The sequence below is a fragment of the Poromitra crassiceps genome, assembly GCF_964638095.1.
Source record: "Poromitra crassiceps genome assembly, chromosome: 1".
Taxonomy (NCBI): Eukaryota; Metazoa; Chordata; class Actinopteri; order Beryciformes; family Melamphaidae; genus Poromitra; species Poromitra crassiceps.
The window spans coordinates 86,060,650-86,086,170 of NC_139623.1; the positions used below are offsets into that span (position 1 = coordinate 86,060,650).

Here is a 25,521-nt window from a genome sequence, read left to right on the forward strand (position 1 = left end):
AAGCAAAACTGTCCAGGTTCTAACTGCGACGCACGTGACGAACGGGTTCAGTTCGACTTTAACATCCAACAGTCTATTCTCATGTACTTGTTCAATCATTGCACCATCAGTGATGTCATAAGATGATTTTGTTCTTATGACATCACTATGACATCACCTATGACGTCATCAGTGGGACAAAAATTTAAACAGAGAACACACAGAGAACAGACAGAGATTGCCCACATGACCCTTTTATATAGATAGATGGTTGGGAGGAATAACTTGTCATCGTCAGAAACAGAAAGGTAAGGTAGCTATGAATCCAGCTGTTGGAATCAGTTAATGGAAATTCACAGCAGTAGATCCTTGAGGTAGTTGAGTGGGTCAGTCCCTCACCTCCTGAGCCAATTCAGTTATAACTGACCTGTCTCTCCTCTCTCTGCCTCACTATTTTACTACTGTGAGCAAATAATTAAAATTACAAAAGGGTTGAGTGGACTCTATAGGTGCAATTGCCCAACCACAGCTCATAGTCATATTGAAATTGGATTAACAGCCTGCATTGCTTTCATTGATCGGGCTGTTCAAGAGAAAAAACAAATAAGCAGCTTTCCCTAATTAACTCATTCACTGCCAATATCTGACTGGCATTTTTGGCACAGGCCAAGTATTTCCATAATGTTTGGTCATCTTTCAAGACCCACAGTAAATTCTGTACTAGGACTACAGTGATGTCCAATACCTCGAAATGAAGATCTAAGTCTCTACTTTCATCCCCAAAAAGAAAGTTAGCTTTTAGCATGTTCTGTACTCTACTTATAACCCTTTTTATACACCCCATGTTCACCAAAAAAGCCTGTCTGGGAAGAGAAAAGGGAGAAAAAAGCATTTTTGTAAAAGGGCACAATCTCAGGCATAACTCACTCTCAATTCTTTTATTTTGAACTGTATTGACATCAGACATGTAAATATTATTCGTTAGGACACAAATGACAAAAAAAAATATATATATATATATACACACATGAAGTGCTTTTTTTTTACATTCAACAATACAGTTTACTCGGTGTGAGTGTGCAGACAGACAGACAGACAGACAGACACACCGACAGACAGACAGACAGACAGACAGACAGACACACACACACACACACACACACACACACACACACACACACACACACGATCCCCCTTTTAGATTTCTAACCCAACATAGGATAAGCAATAACCACGCCCTGTGGCGCTGGGATTGGCCAGGAGCAACACTGGAGGGCACGCAGCCCAGCGATTTCATGAACCAACTGAAGAGCTCTTGAGAAGGACAGCGGGCTGCTGTGAGTGCCTTCTGCCCGCTGCTGCCTAGCTGTTCCTGTGTTTATTTTTGATTTGTTCTGGTCCTCGTCCTCGTCCCTGTCATATCAACTCTGCTATTTGATCGTTCCCGTTTTCCCCTCGGCTATTCAACACGTCCTCACCGCCCTCGCAAACTGATCGATCATTTCCTCATTCCTCCGATGATCAAACACATCTCTTGATTACTTTCTCCCGTTTTCTCATGGCTGGCACAGAGGAAGGCGACTCCAGCTCGTGCAGCGCGCCGAGGGCGTTTCAATGGCGTTTTGTCCTGTCTGCACAAGGAAGCGTTACCCGTTCTCTGCTTTTCCTCCTGCTCAATTTCAAAACAACAGCTGCGGTATGTGTTTGATCGCGTGCTGTCGGCTACCCTTTGAAGGCAGGGACCTGTGTCTGTGTGACAGGCTGGGCAAGTGTTTGCTGCAGGCGCTGCACCAATAAAAACAAAAACACGTCAAACACGTCCTTGGCGGGGAAGGCCATTGCTGATAACACGTCAAAGACGTCTTTGGCGGTGAATGAGTTAAGGAGAATGTTACCTTCTTTTCCTCTCAGCTGGAACACCAGGGCAGTGAGCGTTTTAACTTTAGACTGCCATTTAATTGCATTTGTAAGTTTATCACTTTCACTATTTGTAAAGAGATCTGGTGCATTAAGATGGTAATGTAGGTAAATTGAAACCTAGGTAAACTGATCATTTCTGTTTTATTTCCCTCACACTATTCAGGTGCCAACGTTTTTCTTGTGATGTGATTCCCCCCATCCAACCCACATTATTGTAATGAATTTGTATGCAGATCATGAAGAAAACGAATCAGCAGTAGATTTTATGTTCATTTGTAAAACAATGGAAATACTACTGACAACAGGGAAACGGAAAGAAAGAGGCAGTGAGAGCAGCAGGGCACCTCAGATCATTTGCAAGGTCCTTCCAAACCATTTTGTTCAATCTGAGGAAAAAAGTCAAAACACAATGTATGCAGTCAGGCCACCATCTGGACAGCTTGGAATCCAACTACAGTATGTAACAGAAGAAAAAAAGAGCATTTCATATCTAGATGTGCATATCAAAGAAACAAGCATCACCGACTTCAGCAAAACAGCATTACTCCTGGAAGTACAAATTGCTCAAATGGAGGACAGTTATGGATTCAGAGTATAAGAAGGGACTGGGGTACTAGTGCCAGGTAGTGTTTGCAAGCAAATACCAAGGTGGTTTGCCTGTGTAGATAGATGGCCATTGGAGACCATCAGATCAAGCCATTGATATTGATCATTCACGGACCGGGTACGTTTTCCGCTTGAAATGGATGAGTTGTTTGTGTGTTTTGTTGCAGAGTGAGGTATAAAAATCAGTGCATTGCTGCCCACGGGTATACAAGTCAACTTTCAAACCTTTAACTTTTTTGTAACCATAAACCAACATGTTGAAGAGACAAATTGGCAATATCAAAATAGCAGAGAATTTGACATTCATTGTTTGCAGTGTTTAAATATCCTGATTATACATGCAGAGAAACTATCAATATAAATTCTAGAATCTCTCTCTCTCTCTCTCTCTCTCTCTCTCTCTCTCTCTCTCTCTCTCTCTCTCTCTCTCTCTCTCTCTCTCTCTCTCTATCTCTCTCTCTCTCGCCCTCTCTGATGTCAGCATCAGATCATAGCAGTAACGTTAATGTAGCCTCACATACATAGCGACACAGTCGTGGTTGTACTCATTTGCACAAAACAATTCAGTAAAAATAAAGACACACAAGACATATCTTGGCAAATAAATGTATATGTATTACTTTTCACGAATCAATTCCAATTGTTTTGGAAATATCTAATGACACAATTGTTATTGTGGGATATTATGAACCAGGTACCTAACAACTAATGTTATGAAATAATTGATTACAAAACACCAAGTAATGTATCTTAGTAGGAGCCAGCCAGAGGGCCCTTATTTAAAGCAGCAATGCCTAAATAGTGCTGGTTTGATTTACAAGTATCCTCATTTGCCTTGCATATTTTTCTTCATTTTATTTTTTTGCAAGTTGTATTTTTCTTCAATTCTTTCTTCAATTGGCCAAATTTTTGTCTGTACTGCATAGTCAAGAAAAAATAGCGATAATATCGGAATAATATCGATATCGGCACATATCCAAATTCAGATATCGGATCGGATCGGAACTGAACTGAAAAAAAGTGGATCGGTGCATCCCTAAATAAAAGATTCATTTTTCAATCCCTACATGCATTTATTTTGGCTGCAGCCACTAGGGGGTTAAAACTTTCTCTCACCTTTGGGTGATTGAAGCTTGGGTGACACTGACAGCTGAATGTATGGCACGTCCTGCCCGGCGGGGCATTACATGTAGTTGCTCTTCATCATTTACACCGTGAATTCTCAACAAATCTGTTCATGTCACCGTTAGCGGCTACCATCGGTTCTTGGATGCACGCAGCCGAAGATATCCGCGTGTTTATGTGCAGAGAGCACAGAGCACAGTTGGTCTACATTTCAGCACCCCCACCGATGGACAGCGACAGCAGCCTGTCTGGGAAAGGAGGAGAGATGCGGCCGGACTTGAGATGCGATGTCTGTGCAATATTGGGTGGTCGAGGGGAGGTCGGGCAGGAGGTCGGAACAGCGAAATGAAACCAACTGTGGCTCACGTTAACATGGCACTATTGGTCATATAACTGGTCATCTACTGTATCTATCATCTAAGTGGGGCAACTCAAAGACCAAGGGAGTACACAAGAAAAGAAAAGCAGGGGTGTGCCGGCAGCATGGAGGGAACATCCTGGTCACCTGACCAGTACAGAATTTCTCTCCTTGATAAAGAATGTGATGCTGTGTTCAGCATGTCTCCAGCAAAACAACAATGATGTCCTATCATCAAGTGAAACCAGGCCTGAATGATGCAGAGGTTCTCGGCCGGGCCACAACGGCAGCGGCGGTGCTAATTATTTGGTCGATAATCACTAGCGAGTCTTTTGATCCTCTGTTCTAAACATGAGCTCTTTGCTGTTAACACCATGTCCCGGGTCAAAAACAAGAACAAAAGCCCAGGCCCCTGGTATGGGCACAAAGACCAAAGCACCTCACTGATGACATCACTGTCAGACACCGATATCGGGACGGGGATATATCTGCATCATGGGAGCTACAGTAGGACAAGCAGATGGACACATTGCCAAATCACCACAGCCAATATCAGTATTGGAGTATTGGTTTTCTGAAAGCTAGAGGGCAGACAAAGTGGACCGTGCAGTGTGAGCTAGAACACCTTCAGTGTGAGTGGTGGGTTTTACAGTATTGTTTTTACATAAAGCACCAGGCCAAAATTGTCACAATTTATACCATGGTCTGGGTGAATACTCGATTCTGATTGGCTGCAGGGTGTCCATTAAAAAGTGATAATGTACAGTTGGTAAAGTTGTTCAGCCAAATGGTCTGTTCACCATTCATATCAATGCGCCATAGTTTCAACAGTGTTATCAAGAGAGCAGTTCGAGCTCTATACCCCCGTTAAGGGTTAATATGACAATTTTGGAAGTTGAGAAAAAAATTTAGTCGGTCAAAGTAAGTATTTAAATCACCCCTGTGTGCTCAGTTTATCAAAAATAACTCTTATTTACCATTTTGATTTTCGTTTCGGAGATTCCCTCTCCTGACAGAAGCCGGCTCTGAGCCATTAAGTGACGCGCGCGTGAGCGGGGGCGAGCTGCGCCCTTCATCTGGTCAACTGTCAAACCCTCTGTTTACAACTTACAGCAACCAGCAGCCAGGCGCCCTGGGAGAGCGTGCGCTGCCTCTTATCACTGATACAAATCAAGAGGAAAAAGACGAGATCAACAAAAACAAAACAACGAAATGGGGAGTTAACAGCAACACACAGAGAGACGTCCTTAAAACATACCTGGACTCCAACATAGGCCTACTGAAAGCAGATAGTTTTCACTCTACTCCTGCCTCGCGCCATTTATGTCTTATAAGACCCGCAGACATTAACGCAATTCCCTGGAATGCGAGTTTAAACGACCCAGTTACATGGCGTTGCATTCTTAGACATTGCCGTTTTATTTTGTATGTTGTTACATAGGCTACAATTGGCCAAATTATTAGTTAGCTTGATTCTAGAATTGTGCCAGGTGTAGAAACTAAGCAGCCATTTTATCCAATGATAGCCTAATCTCGAGGGGACTATTTTGTCTCGCCGGTTCTCAACTCATATTCAAGGTTATGAAAACTAGATTTTGATTGCAAAATGCATGGAAATAGAAATTAATGGCCTTGTTTTGTTTCTTTGGCAAGTGACCATTGTATAAGCGGGTTAATGCACTTCGAGGTGTCCATTATCACGTTTTAAGGGACGACGTGGAGGCGTGAACCGTCCGAGGCGAAGCCGAGGATGGTTGCCTCCGCGAAGGCAACCATCCTCGGCTTCGCCTCGGACGGTTCACGCCTCCACGTCGTCCCTTAAAACGTGATAATGGACACCTCGTCGTGCATTAACCCTTACGTATATCACCACCCTTCAAGGAGTCATTGGTCCTGACTCTATTCCTATGGCTCTATCTCCTATTCAAGCTATTCCTGCAACTGCTGTGTGAGTATGCAGCGGAATGCCCCGGCTGTTAACATCCCTATAACATAAGTTCCTTTTCTCTATCTTTCAGTTGTAGCATTTGTGCCTCCACACCAACTACCTTAAAGGTAGCCTTTCATCAGATTATTACATCAATCCAGACACCCAGTGCAGCAGGATCAAACAGGCTTCAACAAAATACTGCACCTTTACACTATAGTCGTCGATATTATGTAGTCTGTTTGTACATGCTTCTTAGATGGTCTGGAAGAAGACCTTAATGTCATTTGTTGGTGTAGTGTAAATGTTCCTCCACTAAGGTTGGCTTGGCTGTGGTATTGGCTATGATACGACCAAAAGTTGCCATACCCTTCTTTAACTTAAAACCTGATAATGCAAGGTCCTGCAGTCTTTGAGCTCCATATAGTTGTTGCTTATCTCTCTCTATGGAACCGTAGATGTGCAGTCAATCCACACTTTAATGCAGCGTAATTGATAAGCCATGTAATACATTTTAAAATCAGGCAGAGCTAAACCACCATTGCATTTTGTGTGTTGTATGGTAGAGTATTTTGAGCACGGTAAAGGATGATGCTTGATTGAAGAGTGCCTGTAGGAAATATGATTTTCCACAAAGGAAGACTGAAAGGATGCTGCATTCTTTTTGAACACCGCTAGTCAAATGCACAGCCCTTATAGAGCCACCTTGAGAATGATAGACTAGTGCTTTGAATATGGTAAATGACATCATGGTTACCCCTTGATGTCATTTACCCTATGCACTTCAACCTTACATTATTCCTCTCAGGGGCAAAGTCCACAGGATAAACATTTCTTCCACAATTGTTGCTGACATGTGACTGAGTAACATAAAAATCCTGGTGTAATGGGAGACACCACAATTGATTGACATTCTCCAGAAACCATAGCCTTGCTGGGCTCAACCACGACTGCCACCATAATCATGATGAATTTCTCCAGATGTGCCTCCCTGAGTGTGGGCCAATCAGCTCGGCTGGGGGGAATGCATGGTAAAAGTAGTAAAAGTACCAGAGCAAGGTGTGTATTCTGATTCAGGATCTACCATGTCTACCATGCCAAACCGCTGCCATATTTGGGAAATGCTCCAGTACTATCCGGATTAAGTGTGGGCCCCATTCCCCTGGTGGACGGTAACAAAGACAGACTGCCTTGTTGTTTGCTGTCACCTCCTTTATTGGCATTAGGAAAAAGAGAGAAAGATGCAACAGCTACTGTAATGCACAAACTCTATTGTGCACATCAGAGAATACATAACACATGACCCTGCTGGGTACATGCATCTTTGGTTTTGGCGTGTGGCAAATAATGGCATGAGTGACTGACAGCATGCAGTAAGTAGCTTGATTTTCTTGTCATGAGACACCTTCACAGAAATCTTTGTTAGGCATTTCAGGCAAACTAGAGGTGTGTCTGAGATTTCTCTCTTGGGTTTTGGCTCTTAATGAAGGAGGTATTGTCAAGCTTTGCCTGTAGAGCTTGGCCACTTGAATTTAATTTCATGGAATTTGACTCTATAGCCTATTGGCCCTGCGTCCTGGCCAGGGCTCCAGAGTGCGTGTATTACACGCATTTTCCCACCTTAAAATCTGCCAGTGCGTATAAATATTTTCATAACACGCACTGGTGCACGTTGGAATTTGTAGCGTCTTTCTCTCTCTCTCTCTCTCTCTCTCTCTCTCTCGCTAGCTTGCCCTGCTCTTGTGCCACACAGCGTACAGCGCTGTCAATCTAAATCTCTCACATGGAAAGACAGGGGAAATACAAAAATAAAACGTTTTCAATTGCTTCTGAGTGCTTTAGACTTGGGCAGAATCGTTTTACTTTGAAAATCCGACTGGAAGTCGTATCATCCTTATCGCTAGTACAACACAGGACGGTCTGCAGCCAGCCATCCAGTACTGGTGTGACCGGCCGGCCAGACTCACTCGTACCGGAATCGGAGTCACAAACAGATGGAATTAAAATATGGTGGTTTTGTACGCGGGAGACAAAGCTACGGCTTCAGCAGACGAGTTTTGACTAACGTTAGGTTGGCTGGCATGACAATGACATCTTAGCGTCTAATGTTAGCATCGCTAGCGGGATTCTAATGATCAAGCAAATTCTGGGATTACTAACGTTACCCAACATGTAATTCAAGATCGCTAAAAAGTGTTGTTGACAATATGATGATGATGTCTGCTAATGTTAGACCATCTAAGAGCAGCTATCTGCTACGGGTTTTCACTGTCTGCAGTGCACAGTGAGATCATTTCACAGCACACTGTGGGATATGTCACTACACTAATCACACAGTAACGTGAACGTTTACAATCATGACCACCATTACATAATGTTAGGCAAACAGATGACTAAATAAATGGTTAGTGATAATTCAATGACAATAGGACGAATCAGCATGACGTCACTTGCCACCCAGAAATGCGGAACCCCGCGGCAGTTAATAGTATGAGTTGTGACAAACAAACGTTAATATCTCAAAAACTATACATGACATCACTTATATTTTGACATTCTGAGTGAGAGCAGAAGTAGCTCAAGAGTTTGATGTATAATATATGCATGTCGTGTTAAAGTTGTGTGAACTGTTGCAGTTTTTAAAATGTAAACAGAGTTAAACTGGCTAGAGTCAGCCACTCAAGCCTCGCGCCACTTGGGCTCCATAGGGTTCCATTGCTGTTGCCACCCAGTGACGCGGTTTGTTTACCAAAATGCTGCTCGGCTGATCCCTTGCCAATGAGCTGCATTGAGTCATTCTGGTAAGAAATTCATAGTGCATCATGGGAACGGTAGATTAATCATTGTGTCCTTAAATGTGCTCCTAACTTTTTCAACTTAGGAGCATAATGTAAGGTGATAATCACATCACAGACACCCAGTTCATAAATGCTGCAATACTTAAAATGCAAAGGCTTCCATCAGTGGGCCATAGGCTCAATCCCCACTGTGTTAACGCAGTTGTTGATAGTGACTTTAACAGACATTTATTGACATGAAAACCTTTGAGCGTATCATTTAATAATTTGCCAATATGTACATGTATACAACATGACAAAGAAGGTAAAGCTTAAAATGTATTATTGCGGTGCCAAAAGGCGTGGTGAAAAATGTGGGTGCACCTAAATTATGTGCTGTTGCACCTAAATTAAAAAGTAAGGTGCACCGGTGCACCTATGTAAAAAGTTAGTCTGGAGCCCTGGTCCTGGCATCCTTAAACTGTTATTTAGGTGAAAGGGTCTAATCCCAGGTTTAAACAATGTGCATCAGGCAATTGAGTTTCAGCAACGCTTGGGTGGACAATGTTATCCAGATGCAGAAGGGAACAATTAATTTCACACACTTCCAAAGATCTTCCAAACGAGCATGGGATGGACGTACGTATGTACGTACGTATGTATGTATGTACGGACACAGACTGACGGACAACCCAAAAACATAATGGCTGCGGCCATGGGTATCGCAGAGGCATAACAAATAATGTAGTCAAAAAATAATTATAATACATTGCCTTCTTCAGTGGAATAACATGTCAAGAAATTTCACTCAAAAATTTGATTTTGTTCTCAAAATGTACTCTTTAAGTCTCAAAATGACCCCAGTTAGAATATCATGCATCTGCCCGAAGCACAAACTTGAATTTTAATTCAATTTCTGAATGAATAGATTTCTAGTCATCACAAACACTGTTAAACACTAAGTTATGAAAGTGTACAAAAATATAATCTGAATTACAGATTGATGCTACTTATTGGTAACATGATAGAAACAGCCAATACCCTTTGACATTGCAATTGTCCTCCCTGATCCAAATTGTTGAGTCACCAACCAGAACTGAAAACTCATCTACAACTTGGTCTCAACTTTAAATTATTCATTGAAGATATCAGAACATTGCAGGACATTTATTTTTGAACTTACTTGGAAAAATACAGTAATTGGGGCTGGGAGGTCTAGTTCTGTGTACTGTTGTTCAGGTAAGATGTGTTGTTCTGTCAACTAATTAATGCCTCCCAATAAATGTTCTGGGGCTCGAATGACTGAATGCCAACTCAAATCAGGCAGAAAATGCTTTGATCACAACACTGCCCACCTCTTCAATAGTGATGCTATTGTTGAAGGCATCATCGACAGTCTTTCGATCAAAGAGTCTGGTTAGGACCAGGGGACTGTGTTCTCTCCTTTAAAAACAAGACTAGGTGGAATCTAGTATATAGCTGGATGGTCTGTGATGAGTTTATAGGCTACTATTCTATTATTTAGACTAGGGATACACCGATTGATTGATTGGCAAGTGATCGGAATCGGCCGATTTTCAGCCTAAATATGAGATCGGAGAATTCCGATTTATGCTTTGCTTTATGTGCCAAAACTGATTGATGATGTAAAAAATGTGAGCCATTTTTGGCAGAGTTGGTCGCATGTAGCTGAAACATATCAGCGGTGTCATTACAAAGTGTGTGAGACAGACACAACACATGTCATCTGTAATGTATGCCAGGATAAAATACCTTGTGGGAGAACTAGCCATCCTAGCAGGTCTTTGTCACGAGAGGACCGCGGGTTGTCATGTTTTCACATCGTTTACTTGAGTTCCACGCTGAGTTTGGTGGTGAGTGTCAAACCCCATTCACTGAAGCTAGCTAATGTTAGCTCTTAATGTAGTTAGCTTGCTAGCATTAGCCACAAAACAGCTGCCTCGAGTCAGCGGCTACTGGCAAGAGTGAACTCATAACACTGTGCCCTCTGTAATTTTAAGGTGACGAGCTAATGTTGGCATTAAAACACAGCTAGCTTCACATCAACATGAAATATCTAGGCTACTGTATCTGCTGTGTTTCAAGACAAGGGTTGTGTGGGTGGAACTAAAACATTAGCTAGTTGCATTGATTGAACCTTGAACTAGCAAGACTGAAATGGATCAAAGTTACATCTTCAGAGGGTGTATCTATTTAGCAACAGTGGTTTAACAGATAGAGGCATGTGTTCCTGTCATCTCATTAAATCATGCTGCGTTACATAGATAGAATGCATGGGTTTTTGTTTGCATATGATCATGTAAGTATCGAAGTCAGAAAAAATAAAATGTGAATACTTTTTAACCAGGACTTTGATGGATGAAATGCATGTAAAATGGAAACTGTTAGACTTAATACTGCTATACAGGTATACTGCTATAAGGGGGGAAACGACATACAGTATAATACTGCTATACCAGGCCAGCTGCTATTGGGCAGATGTTACTCATAGGCGATCTGCAATCAGTGATCGTGGCAACAAATTTGATCGTGCATCCCTATTTTATACTATTATACTTCTCTCACCATTTATGTTGCTCTGCACAGCTCAACACTCCTATTTCTCCTCAAGAAGTACACAATCTATGCTTTAAATTTGAAGGCAAAACCGCTCCATTTCCTGTCTTGTCCTAGCCAACTCTAGCTAGCTTGACGCTGCTATAGCAGGCAGCAGTAAAGCTACTCGGTCCCACATGTCGTTTTGCTGTTACGTCTAATTGTGTGGTGTAACGTTTCTGTGTGTGTGTCTGTGTGTGTGTGTGTGTGTGTGTGTGTGTGTGGAGAGTCCTGTCCGCTAGTGATCTGTAGCTAATAGCTAGCAGCTAGCGTTAGCATTGATGGTGACGCTAGCCAGAACTCTTGTCTGCTGCTGTTGAATGTAGCTTTCTCTCCTGTGTACAAATCAATCATCTGATATTTTAATCCCATTGGCTTATGTGGATGGCTGCAGTCTACAGGGCAGGCAGCACTGCCTGAGGCTGGCTAGCGAACTGAGTCCTGTCCGGTCGGGAGATCGCGCGTGCGTCTACTCACACCATATACAGTATGGGTGTGCCACGTGCTGACCAATAGTGTAAATTCATCACTCAGTGACTCACTCACTCTGCAACATTCAGGTTTCTAGAGCTGGCCGCCGTGCCCTCAAGCTAAAAGACCAACCTAAGAATTCCCCAACAGTGGCAACAGCTTTTTTTGTCAGTCTCTTTAACAAAGCCTGCACAATAATGTATCATCTAGGATGTAACATTTTGCAAATAGGAGCCCATCAATGTTGCCTCTCCCTGCTTATCTCCTTACAGACAGGTCAGTCACACTCTTGTCATATTAACATTTCAATTCCCAGATCCCTATTGGAACACAAAGGACGGCGAGGATGAAAGCACAAAAGCTCTGGGTTTAAAATGTAATTCATTATGAATGCAAGCATCTTGCCTGATTAAGTGAAGCATGGACACACTGGGATACAGAAATAGCAGCTAACATTTGGGTTTCTTCGGACTTGCGTTGGAGATAAGCAAAATGGAATGAATGCTCTTGAGCATGTACAATGCCCGACTTTAGACATAGTCACTCATTCTGAATCGTGGTATGCTTGTCTGTGCATAATGCTCCACACTATGTTAATGTTCCCGGCATTAATCCTGTCATTCAAAGTGCCTCCACAACATTTACATCCATCTAATTATCCTAATTAATTAGTCCAATTACAACAAGGACAGTTTATTTTCCTATGCACAATTACGTTGTAATGATAATTTGGAAACAGGTAATGGCGGGTAATAAGTGGAGCGAGAAATTCACCGGAGGTCGCCTCAGTGTCAAAGATGGTGCGATAAACAGAGAGCGGGGGTGAGAGAGGGAGAGGCAGAGGGGTGAGAGAGAGAGGCGGAGGCACAGAAAGTAAGAGAGAAGGACGATGAGGAAGATGATAAGGAAGCACAAGATATGTGCTATTACAGATCAGGGAGAGGATCGATGACGAAAGGGAGATGCGTCTATAGTTAATGTGCTTGGAGACAAACAAGTTACAGTACCTGAGGGGGAGATGAGTTTCCAGCTGATCGAAGGCTCTGGCTTGCCGCTGGCTTGGCACATCAGAGTGACATTGGTGCCTTCGTTTACCACGAGATCTTTTGACAGGTTGATGATTTTGGGTGGCACTGTAAAAGAAAGTGACATGATATGATTAACTTGTAGACTGAATGACCACCTTCAACCAAGGTCTGCATAGTTGTTACTGCCATACTGCGTGGCATTTATAAAAGATGATCGATGATAACTTGCAATCCCAGAAATCCACAAGTTCATTTTCCACATTTTCTTGTAGCAACACAACTTCTGCACATCAAAATGTATCCCAAAAAACTGAGCAAATGTAACCTTTACATCAGAATCAGAATCAGCTTTATTGGCCAAGTATGCAAACACATACAAGGAATTGGGCTCCGGTTAGCTTTGCTCTCAAGTACACACAGAGTACACAAGTACACACATATAGAGAAAAAAAAAAAGGAGAAAGAAGGTTACACATAGTCAAGGCAAGGATACTTTGTAAAAAAATACTTTGTAAAAAAATACTCTTTTTACAGTGACTGCTATATACAATGTGGTGACTGTGCTATATACAGTACAATGTAGTAAAGTGGCTATTTTTAAATATGAATATATTAGGGAGTGTACAGTCAAAGTGTACGGTAGGTGTGCAACAACGTTTGTGAACAAGGTTTATACAGATATTGCATTTTTATTTTTAACATTAACACATTCCCTGCAGTGGACCATCACCTCAACAAGTGACTAAGTCCACCTTGAGATGGCATGGCCGTCTTTTGTTTAGGGGGAGAGATGAATATTTACCATCCACATGTTGTAAAATGAATTCCTGTGTAAAAGAGAAAAAAAAGGAAATAAAAAAAAGTGAATGATTTGCTTATAAAGTCAATGGGACAATGAATTATTCAGAACTCAGCCTATGACTTTGCTATAATGGCGATAAAGCAAATTTCACTTTTTACTTCAAACTCAAGTCATCTATCAAATCGACCCCACCTACTGCCATCAGAGTTGTGTCAGGCTGTCGTTTTTAATCATTCCTGCTGGTTTGATCGAGTGGAGTTCTGATCGTGATTTTCTTTTCTTTTTCTCTTTTTTGAGGGGACAGACATAGCAATACAGTATTGGGGACTATAGAGGAGCGAGCCAGTCATGCAGTGCACTCTTAATTATTGATACAGTATCTCATACTACCAGAGGTGGAAAGTAGTAGTTTTTTTGAGGATTCGTACTTTTAAGTATTTTTATAATGCTATACTTTTACTCTTACTTGAGTCATTTTAATAATAGATATTCTACTTGAGTATTTTTTAATGTACACTGAGGAAATGAGGAAATTCTGATTTTTGTTTTGCACACCGCACTATGAAAACAGCACAGTAGCATTAGAACTGCTCGCTAACAGGTCCAGAATCACTTCCACATTTAGGCCACTCAAAGTGGTGGCTTGCGTTCAAGACTGGCCAATTGAATTAGACAGGTGTACAGTAGACGATCAAATTGTAATGATCCCCATCATCACATTGGTTCAGAAATCTCAGTTTCAAACTCATCCTGAAGGAATGGAAGTCCCCTCTTCACCCTCTTTTCAACTGTGGCTGACGAATGTGACCTCTGTGTTATACGGATGGAGAGACTTACAGTAGGTTCCTGAGGACCAACTCACTTAAGAAATCTTCGGCTATTTGGGACCCGTTTGTAGCCGATCTCGTTGAGTTTGGGGTCGATGGGTGATTCGCCAGGCTGGTTTCTCATGGACCCCCTGTGTGGGATCCCAGGCACACCTCTTACAAGCATGTAAGCATCTTATTCGACTGGTAGCACGACGTAATAGTGAATGTCAATAATATGTTTTATTTTTTATTTTATTTTGTTTTCCTGTGTCTGAGCCTGTTTGTCTTGTTCGTGTGTTGTTCAAAAAAGTTGAAAATTAAATATTGAAAAGAAATCTCAGTTTCATTTGACACTGCTGATAGCCATAGCTAAATGGATGTACAGTATGTGATTGTGATATTGCTCCTGCTAGCAGCTCTAGCTCATAGGGCAAAGGAGAGAATTGCCAAACTGAGCATCCCTCGTCAGAACGAGCTGTTCGGTATGAAAGACAAGACAGATAAAACAAAGACAGGGACAGCTTAGGTAACACTGTTAACATGTGCTGGATATGTGAAATGTATTATGGTAAATAATTAAAAAATTTAATTATTTACCATAATACATTTCACATGGAAAATATAAAACATTTTTTAAGCAACGCAAATGTACTTTTACTTGAGTACTTTACATTTTTTACTCTTATTTGAGTAATTTCGTGGACTACTACTTCTACTTGTACTCAAGTTCATTTTCACTAAAGTAACAATGATTGAGTAGGATTTGTCAGTACTCTTTCCACCTCTGCATACTACAGACGTGGGTCATATGGCCCACACTGAATGTGTAAGTCAACTACAGCCTAATTCAAATGGCACTAGTATTATCTGGGTGCGTTCATTCATTTGTGGCAATTGCTGATGCCACATCTGATTTGAAACTTGCGTGAATAATCTGTCAAATCAACATTTCACCTCAAACTACAGTACTAACAACAGCAGTCCCCTGGTAATCATGGCCCCACGTGAACACACATTCCAGAAATTCCAAACACATCTTGAACAATAAAGCTGTTACTTTTAGATTGCTTGTATGATGGCCAATCATTTTGGTTATCCAATCCTTCAAACGAAAAACATTTTTTGAAGCTTTTCCCATTTCCAGCAGGGAAACATAAAATTGTCCAAAATGCCTCCGGCAATCTAGGGTACGATTTCAGCAGTGTTTGCCAAATCGCTGCTGGCAAAGGTGCCAGTAACACAGATCCACCTCAAGCTGGCCACGCCCATCTGAGCTCCACTGTTTTCCACAATCACACAGATGTAATTTTGTAATACAAATGGAATAAACTGTTAAACATGGAATACTGCAGAATTTTCCATAATTTGGCTGAAATTGGTAAAAACAAATCTAAAGTAGGCTTAATTAGGAACAAATACATTATTTCATAATTGTAAATGGGTCTAGAGAAATAATTCAGTTTTCGATTGGGGCATTTTGAGAGGGGGGGGTCGGTCTTGGTTTTCACTTTGAGAAACATGTCAAAGAGGCTGTGTCTTATAGAGAGCCAAGTCATCAAAAAATAAAATATAATCGAACCTAACCCCTAAATTCAAATTTAAATGGAAAAAACAGGATTTGGGGAAGAAATTAAATGGAATTTGGAAACAATAAAGTGGATTTCATATGGCCGTTAGGGATGTCACGATACCAAAATTATGAGTTCGATACCGATACCTGCCTAAGTATCTCGATACCGATACTGAAACGATACCACGGCAAAAAACTAAAACATCAGGAAAAGTATTGGAATAAATAGAGGGGACAAAACATGGAACTTAAAACTTATTTTATTGATTTAACAAGGTAATGCACAGCCATGTAGTCATTTTACTACATGCTGGTAGTACTGCCACCACGTGTGGCGCTGAACATGCTAGAACTTTTATTATCTAGTGTAAAATTAACATAATCTCTCCTGTAAACATATTTTAAAGGAATGTCAACCGTTTAAACTTATAAATAATATAAATAAAATATATTTTCACACAGCTGCTACACTATTATAGCTATTTGTTTTATCCAAAAAAAGTACTCTGTACTTGCAGCTCCTAAGCTTCATTAACATGAAGTGCCTGATTTATGGTTAATCTAGTAATATATATTATTTTCACACATAAATGTAGGCTTATTATGTGGTGTATTCCCAGCCCCCCCCCCCCCCCCCATACGTGTAGGCTAGGTGTTTTTTACAATGAATTCGTATATCATTAATAATTGGGATTATTGTAAATATTAGGATAGGTGAGATCAGATGACTGCTTACCATGTAAAAGCTTTAATAACACTGGCATTGAGGACCATAGTGTTATTAAATATTGTACATGGTATGCAGTCATCTGATGTCCCCTCCCCTAAACGTTACATGTCATGACTTTCTCCTTGGCAGAGATCTGTGCTTCAGCACATTGCCTCGTGTTTCACTGTAAACGAGTAGGCTATTGTGACAAGCGAACTTTTTCAGTGAAACAAGTTCGCTTGTCACACAATACTCGTTGGACTTATTTGAGGGCATGTATGTTTATCGTTCACGTTCGCTAACCTGTCGGTCTTTAAACTCTTTGAACAGGTCGGGGTGCCTGTCGGCAAGATGTTTAGCCAGGTTCGATGTGTTTGATCCTTTCGCTTGCGTCACGTTGAAGCACCTTTTACACACTGGTTTGGATGTGTCCACGGGCTTGCCTTCGCTGTCGGCAACGTAAGCAAAATATTTCCATATTTCGCTTCGTGCATCTGCTTTTTCTACAAGCGTTGGTCGGCTTGCAAGACTAGAAGAAGCCGCTGCCATTTTCGCTGCGTCTGTCCTGTGTGTCGGGGTGCTGTAGTGAGGACTGAACGACTGTGGCCAGAGAGCGAGCAGAGAGGGAAGAGAGGAAAGTCGACACGCCCCCACATGAAGCAGACAGAGTCAGAGACGAGCTTTTTTTCACTTTTCACGAGTCACCATTGGTTCAAGGCAAGGCTGTGTTGCCTTCACGTGAGGTGGGAGACAGGCTCTCAACTGTAATGCCGCTGTGTCTCTCTCCTCCGCTAACAAACACCACGGTCGCACACTGACGCAACCCATGACATTTTTTTAAGTATCGGTACTAAATTAACGTGGTATAGTATCCTTTTTAACGGCAGGGAACCGCGGTACCATACTAATACCGGTATACCGTGCAACCCTAATGGCCGTAGATGCATTATGCACTTTATGCTTGTGAATTAGGGCTATACAAATAAACTTGACTTGACTTGACTTGACATGCAAAGGAAAAATGAGTGAGAACGTTCAACGTGCCTCAAATGGAAAGCACAACAAACTCATAATCTGATATAAGAATAAACTAGAGACTATCTTGCGATGGAATCACACCAGCCATGATGCCTGCAACTGGGGCGACAGGGCCTTCTCAGTTGCCGCACCCACCCTCTGGAACACTCTCCCCATCCACATCCGTCAATCAAACTCCATAACATCCTTCAAACAGGCCCTCAAGACCCACCTCTTCAACCTCGCCTTCTCCTCCTAACCTCACTCCACCCTAGCTACTGTCCCCACCTTTTTTACATGAATGTATCAAATTAAAGTATTTCATTTCGTGTGTTTCTGTAAAGCGACTTTGAGTATCTAGCAAAGCGCTATACAGTATAAGATAAATGTATTATTATTATTATTATTATTAAAACAGATGTGGTCCCTTCCCTGCTTCCTACCCCCCTACTTTGGGCCTCCTTGCTTGGAGTCGGACCACACCTAGTCTCTCAAGGCAGTCTAACTCTTCCACAGTCTTTGAATGTTCCATAGATAGTCTGTACCTGTTAAAATTTGGCCAAAGGAGAAAAAAAACTAACTTCAGACCGGAGGAAGTTCGATGATATTCGATCAATCACGACACATGTAAACAAAACCGAGGCAGGTGATTGGAGAAATTAGTACATGTGCCCACCTTCAGTGGATGTACCCCCCTTATTTCCATTGGGAACTCTTGGACTGATTGGACTAATGAGCAGATGTCCCGCCTTCACCGGAGTTTCCCTTTCTGTTTTGACCTAGTCTGGGGCGAAAAACGTAGCACCACAAACGGCGGCAACTCTGTGTTGTGCATCCGGTGGATGCAGAACTTTTGTGCTCCAAAAAACTAGCCTGGTAAACCAGCCAGTCACATGAACTCACATTTAATTTCGTTCTACCAGACCATCTGGCCTCAAACCCTAGGAGGGCTTTTGCAGAAACACGCCTCATAGTTGACATCGTAACCGGCCAATCAGGGAAAACAATAATGGCTGCCTCCGTGCTTGTCCGCCTCGACGAGTAACGTCAACGTTCATCGAGTTTAGACAGCCATAAAGTGCAGCTATTGCAGAAATAGACTCAACAACAATTAAACAAGTACAGGAGTATGCAGCAGCGGAGTTTCTCGGCAGAAAATATTTTTTTGCCATTCTCCCGAGTGGATTTGGGTTTGACTGGATGCAACGCTGATTGGCTGAAGGAGTTGTCTGTCAAGGCAAGTACACCCGCGCAACGGACGGTCTGGTAGAACGAAATGAAATGTGAGTTTACGTGACCGGCTGGTTTACCAGGCTACCAAAAAACAATTCTGCTCTGAAAACAGGGCGGTGCTCTAAGCATAATTGCTACAGTACGTGGTGCCCCCCCCTCCTCCCAAGACAAACACAAATTACATCTTTTTTTAAACTGAAGAAATATATTTTCATTATCACTGTTACAAATAGAAAACCAGAACTATGAAATAACAGTATATCACACTAGAACTAACTAGAACAGTAAAAAAAATAGGCCAAAACCTTCTTAAAGTAATTTTTTCAGTCCCTTTTACACAAGAAAATAAATATTCTAATAGAGAAATGAAGTGCTGCAGTGTAAGATGGTTGAGTTTGCAAAGTTAATTTCGAAGTACGGTAAGTGTAACTGTTTTTTTTTTCTGTTGCTAGAAACAGATGTCCCCTAAACGTCTCACAGCATCTGCTATTTACCAGGCTCCTGAAACGCCTCGTGCAAGCTACTGCTGCTGATGACTGAGGGAACACCTCACACAGACAAGCTACTGCTGCTGATGACTGAGGGAACACCTCACACAGACAAGCTACTGCTGCTGATGACTGAGGGAACACCTCACACAGACAAGCTACTGCTGCTGATGACTGAGGGAACACCTCACACAGACAAGCTACTGCTGCTGATGACTGAGGGAACACCTCACACAGACAAGCTACTGCTGCTGAGGACTGAGGGAACACCTCACACAGACAAGCTACTGCTGCTGATGACTGAGGGAACACCTCACACAGACAAGCTACTGCTGCTGATGACTGAGGGAACACCTCACACAGACAAGCTACTGCTGCTGATGACTGAGGGAACACCTCACACAGACAAGCTACTGCTGCTGATGACTGAGGGAACACCTCACACAGACAAGCTACTGCTGCTGATGACCGAGGGAACACCTCACACAGACAAGCTACTGCTGCTGATGACTGAGGGAACACCTCACACAGACAAGCTACTGCTGCTGATGACTGAGGGAACACCTCACACAGACAAGCTACTGCTGCTGATGACTGAGGGAACACCTCACACAGACAGGCTACTGCTGCTGATGACTGAGGGAACACCTCACACAGACAAGCTACTGCTGCTGATGACTGAGGGAACACCTCACACAGACAAGCTACTGCTGCTGATGACTGAGGGAACACCTCACACAGACAAGCTACTGCTGCTGATGACTGAGGGAACACCTCACACAGACAAGCTACTGCTGCTGATGACTGAGGGAACACCTCACACAGACAAGCTACTGCTGCTGAGGACTGAGGGAACACCTCACACAGACAAGCTACTGCTGCTGATGACTGAGGGAACACCTCACACAGACAAGCTACTGCTGCTGAGGACTGAGGGAACACCTCACACAGACAAGCTACTGCTGCTGATGACTGAGGGAACACCTCACACAGACAAGCTACTGCTGCTGATGACTGAGGGAACACCTCACACAGACAAGCTACTGCTGCTGATGACTGAGGGAAACGTGAGTTTCTTTATTCACTGGGTTGCATGTAGTAGTACAACTTTCTTTTAAGGGCACTGTGGCCAGTTCAAAACAGGGAATGCCAAACTGGCTGTGCAGATAGTTAATTTTAGAAGCGACATTGGGAGCGTGCCTATGTTCCCACAGCCCTAACCCTAACCATATCCCTAACCCTAACCCAACCCTAACCCTAACCCTAACCCTAACCCAACCCTAACCCAAAATGTGGGAGCATAGGGCTGTGGGAACATTGGGCTGTGGGAACATAGGGGTGACCCCGCGACATTAAACCCACACTGTGGGGCATCCAGGCACTGTCTGACCGTGGTGTAATTCTTGCCTGGGATGATGCCCCTCCTGGCACTTGGTGGCCTACACACAGCACGTGATGCGCGTGCACCTAGCGTCGGCGCTGAAGGTAAATAAATGTGATGTGCGTTATCTTGCTATTTAGCTATAAAAAGTAAAATGAACTAAGACCATATAAAACTTATAAACTCATAAAACTAACTACTTATCTTTCTATGGGGGACAAAGAGGAAACACCACTGCGGGCGTAGTCTCTTAAAACAGACTGTCTCATCTACATCCGGCGAATGCAGCTATACAGTCTATACGTTACACCCCCAGAACATGCACAAGGAAGTTGGGAAAAAAACCTTCAGACAGGAATGAAGTTCGACGGAATCCGACCAATCACGACACGTGTGTCCACGAAAAATGCGGCATATTGGATTCTGATTGGACTAATGAGCGGAAGACCCGCCTTTCTGCGATTCTGATTGGACTAATGAGCGGAAAACCCGCCTTTCTACTTCCCATTCCGGTTGGTGCATGATTCTCCCCCACGAAGTACAGACGGTATTGCGGAAGCATTTGAAAATTGCGGAAGCCAACTCGTCTGTTCTAAGAGACTACTGCGGGCGGGTCTTTGAGGGGAAGACCGCTGACTGCCACTAATGGGCACCAGGCTCTTCTCCTTTGACAGAGAGCCTGGTGATGCCAGGTACGTTTTGAAGTACAGACAGGTAGGTGGGAGCATTTGCAAATTGCGGGAGCCAACGTGTCTGTTTCAAGAGACTAGAACACCACGCCCATCTTTGAAGTTGGAACTCTGCCTTCATTGCGATCTGAACTACACACATGTAAGGTTTCATGACTGCATCTTGCACGATTGTGACGCTATTGTGTTCACCAAAATCTGTCCACAGACAGACAAACAGACAGGTAGACAGACAGACAGACATATTAAACGCACTGGTGAAAGTGGACCTGAACGATCCGGTGCTTCGCTCCGGTAAAAGATTCCGTGCCTGAACGCCGCACCCTTAAAGTCCCTGGAAACCAAAATCCACAAAAAAAATCCACTTCTAACTATTAAATTTAGGGTCTTATGTGAGTAATTGTGTGCCTCAGAAAAGAGAGAATTACTTTCAACCCTAACCCCAAAAATCAACACTTTTCTACAAGGTCTGGATTTCCATTTCCTCATTGAAGAGAGCGGAGCGCGCGGTGCTAAAATGCATGATCTTATCACGTCATAAGATTTAATCGAATCACACTCGCCGCTGTGCGAGTGTGTTCGCCGAGCAATGCGCGAACACACACACACACACTCCATCTCTCTTTCCTTCTCTCTCTCTCTCTGGTCTCCTCCGAGCAGTCTCCTCCGAGAGAGAGAGAGAGAGAGAGAGAGAGAGAGAGAGAGAGGAAAAGACCTGCTGCAGACGGGACACGCCCACACAGTCCGCGGGAGAAAATACATTCTAAAATCTAATCGATTCTCATGACTTTTGCCATGACTGTCAAACCTAAATTTATATACTTTGCGACGTTCATCATCGTTCAAATTTGGCTGGTGGCTTATTAACATAGGTTCCTGTGATGTGATGAACTCAAAATGCTAAATAATAAAAAAATATTTCTGGTTTCCAGGGACTTTAAGAGGGGAGAGACAGAGTGACACAGCAGCTGCCTGTCAATCAAAACCCACAGAACAGAAGCCGTCACGATCGCATTTCCAAGAAGGAAACACATCTGCTGATGTTATGTCAACATAAACAACAGTTAGTTTTCTTATGCATTGCTTCTAAATTCTACAAAAGCCAGTCCCGTTCCCAGCATGATGTCAGATCCATGGACATTGCATGGCAGCGCTTTGGGAGCACATGTTGTTAATTGACTGTGCAGTGTGCAGTGAGAAGCCTAAAGTGGACTTACCCTTTGTGTGCCTTCATGAAACCATGTAAGTCCTTTCACCATTAATGGTCATAGTTTTCAGCAATGTTCATTATCTTTGTAATTATGGAGACACTGACACTTCAGATTTCAACATTTTAATGGAGGCTTCTGTTGCGCAAAGACGCATCAGCTTAATTATTGGTTAATTGGCAGTTGCTTTTACATGCATTGACCGATGACATCAGAGAGAGAGGGGGGACAGGGAGATAGATAGATAGATAAATAGATAGAGTGAGATATATACAGTATAGAGAGAGGAGGGGATAGGGAGAGAGGGGGGTGCTTTTACGCATGGTTTCATGGCGCCTCCGATGCGCAAAAGTCCTGGTTCATCATTCACCCAGGGTTGTTTTCAAGGTGATGGAATTTGATTGTCTGCCCAATTCGGTGTCTATATTTCAGTTCTTTGATTCCTTCTGGGAATCTTTTGCCTTGGAGGGTTTCTCTGCTGACTGCATGGATTTCTTCTGTGCACAATCTTTATCAAAAGGCTTTATCCAAGCAGTAATTCTCAGTCATTTGGTTACTGTAGGCTACATATTCACCTGCCAGTTCCAGAAAGAAAACTAGAACGACCGCAACGCGGACTTATGCCTCCGCCATTAGTTCATTCTGGAGTCCAAATCGCCATTTGAGGCCAATTGGAAGAGATTCCGTCAAGGCGCTCCTGTGATCTTGCGTTACAGAGCTTGGAAATTGGGTGTGTGAGCGGTCACAGTGACCTTGAACTTTGACCACCAAAATGTAATCAGTTCATCCTTGAGTCCAAGTCGATGTTTGAGACAAGTTTGATTAAATTCCGTCAAGGCATTCCTGAGATATCGCGTTAACAAGCTTGAAAATGGCGTTCGAGAGCTCACCTTGACCTTTGACCTTTGACCACCAAAATCTAATCAGATCATCCTTGAGTCTAAGGCGATGTTTGAGGCAAATTTGATGAAATTCCATCAAGGCATTCGTGAGATATCGCGTTAACAAGCTGGAAAATGGCGTTTGAGAGGTCACAGTGACCTTGACCTTTGACCAGCAAAATCTAATCAGTTCATCCTTGAGTCCAAGTCGATGTTTGAGACAAGTTTGATTAAATTCCGTCATCCTGAGATATCACGTTAACAAGCTTGAAAATGGCGTTTGAGAGGTCACAGTGACCTTGACCTTTGACTTTTGACCACCAAAATCTAATCAGTTCATCCTTGAGTCTAAGTAGATGTTTGAGGCAAATTTGATGAAATTCCGTCAAGGTATTCATGAGATATCGCGTTAACAAGCTTGAAAATGGCGTTCAAGAGGTCACAGTGACCTTGACCTTTGACCTTTGACCACCAAAATCTAATCAGTTCATCCTTGAGTCCAAGTCAATGTTTGAGACAAGTTTGATGAAATTCCGTCAAGGCATTCCTGAGATATCGCGTTAACAAACTTGAAAATGGCGTTCGAGAGGTCACAGTGACCTTGACCTTTGACCTTTGACCACCAAAATCTAATCAGATCATCCTTGAGTCTAAGTCGATGTTTGAGGCAAATTTGATGAAATTCCGTCCAGGCGTTCCTCAGATATCGCGTTAACAAACATCGGACGGACGGACGGACGGACGTACGTACGGACGGACAACCCGGATCCATAATGCCTCCGGCCTCTGGCTATCGTCGGCGGAGGCATAAAAATGCTTTTAATGTAAATCAGCCATTAATAAAACTATTTATAAACCTATCAATAAAAATGCTTATAAATTAGCCATTTAATAATACAACTGTTAATTAAATTGACAAATGAAAGACGAAAGATGAATTAATGCTGATGATTTGCAAAATGCAATTTAAAATTGGCCTTTTTTTAATCCATTTTCATGTTCTTGCTTATTAATTTTCATATTATTTGTCCTTTGCACAATTCATTTTCGACCTTATACTTTACCATTGGACAATGGTTACTTAAAGCACAAGAATAAGTGTGCCACACTATACAGATTAGTAACTTGTACCATTTAAATAAATAATTTGCTATAGATTAGACATGATGTCACATGTTTCTAATTTTTACACCATACAGGCGTTAAAAAATATATGCGTGCATTCAGGGACGCATGAAGCTGGGGCTGGACAAGAACAATGATCCGATGAAGGTTGTGGTAGTAGTACCAGCAAGAATTTCAATCCACTTTCACCCCTGATTAAATGGCTGGCAAAGTGCTCAAAACCCCTTCTGTGTTCATTCCCGCTACAATGGGCCTTTTTCACAGCAGCCATTTTGTGTCCAAAAGGCAGAGTAAACACAGCTGCAACCAAACATTAATGAGGGTTGCCAACTTCCAATCCATTTAGGTGATCCAGTGCTGGGCCACTCATTAATGTTTTGGTTGCACCTGTGTTTACCCTGCCTTTTAGACACAAAATGGCTGCTGTTAAAAAGGCCCCTAGGTGTCACTAGGACCACATTTTGCCATGATGACACACACGCTGACGCCTCGTGCACATCTACAATGGCAAAATCGCTTTTCCGCTGTGCCGCAGTGTTTTGTGGGCGTGGAAACCAGCTTCCAGCTTGGAGCTGTAGAAACGTTTTCAGGTAGATGTACACAGAAGGGTGGGGGGACGAAATGTGTAGGAAGAGCTGTCATTGGGTAGCTTAACGAAAGGTCCCGCCCTAGTTCCGCCCCGCGAGCGTTAAGCCGCTCAGAGACAAGCCGCCTCTAGTCTGCGACAGCGAAACGCTGGGCGGTTCCTGCGGCAGGGGGCGCGAGGTTGAAATGGACCAGACGTGGAAATAGAGAAAGACAG

The 25,521-nt window shown here is 42.7% G+C and overlaps 1 protein-coding gene across 2 annotated transcripts in view; it reads right to left on the bottom strand.

The window, feature by feature from the left end:
- ntm (neurotrimin) overlaps positions 1-25,521 on the bottom strand; it is a gene marked incomplete at both ends in the record, with an annotated part of 870,443 nt that overhangs the window by 59,035 nt on the left and 785,887 nt on the right. For both annotated transcript variants that reach the window (XM_083648584.1, XM_083648583.1), the window contains one exon: positions 12,787-12,912. In XM_083648584.1, coding sequence (XP_083504710.1) covers positions 12,787-12,912 — 126 coding nt within the window. The remainder of the gene's footprint in view (positions 1-12,786; positions 12,913-25,521) is intronic.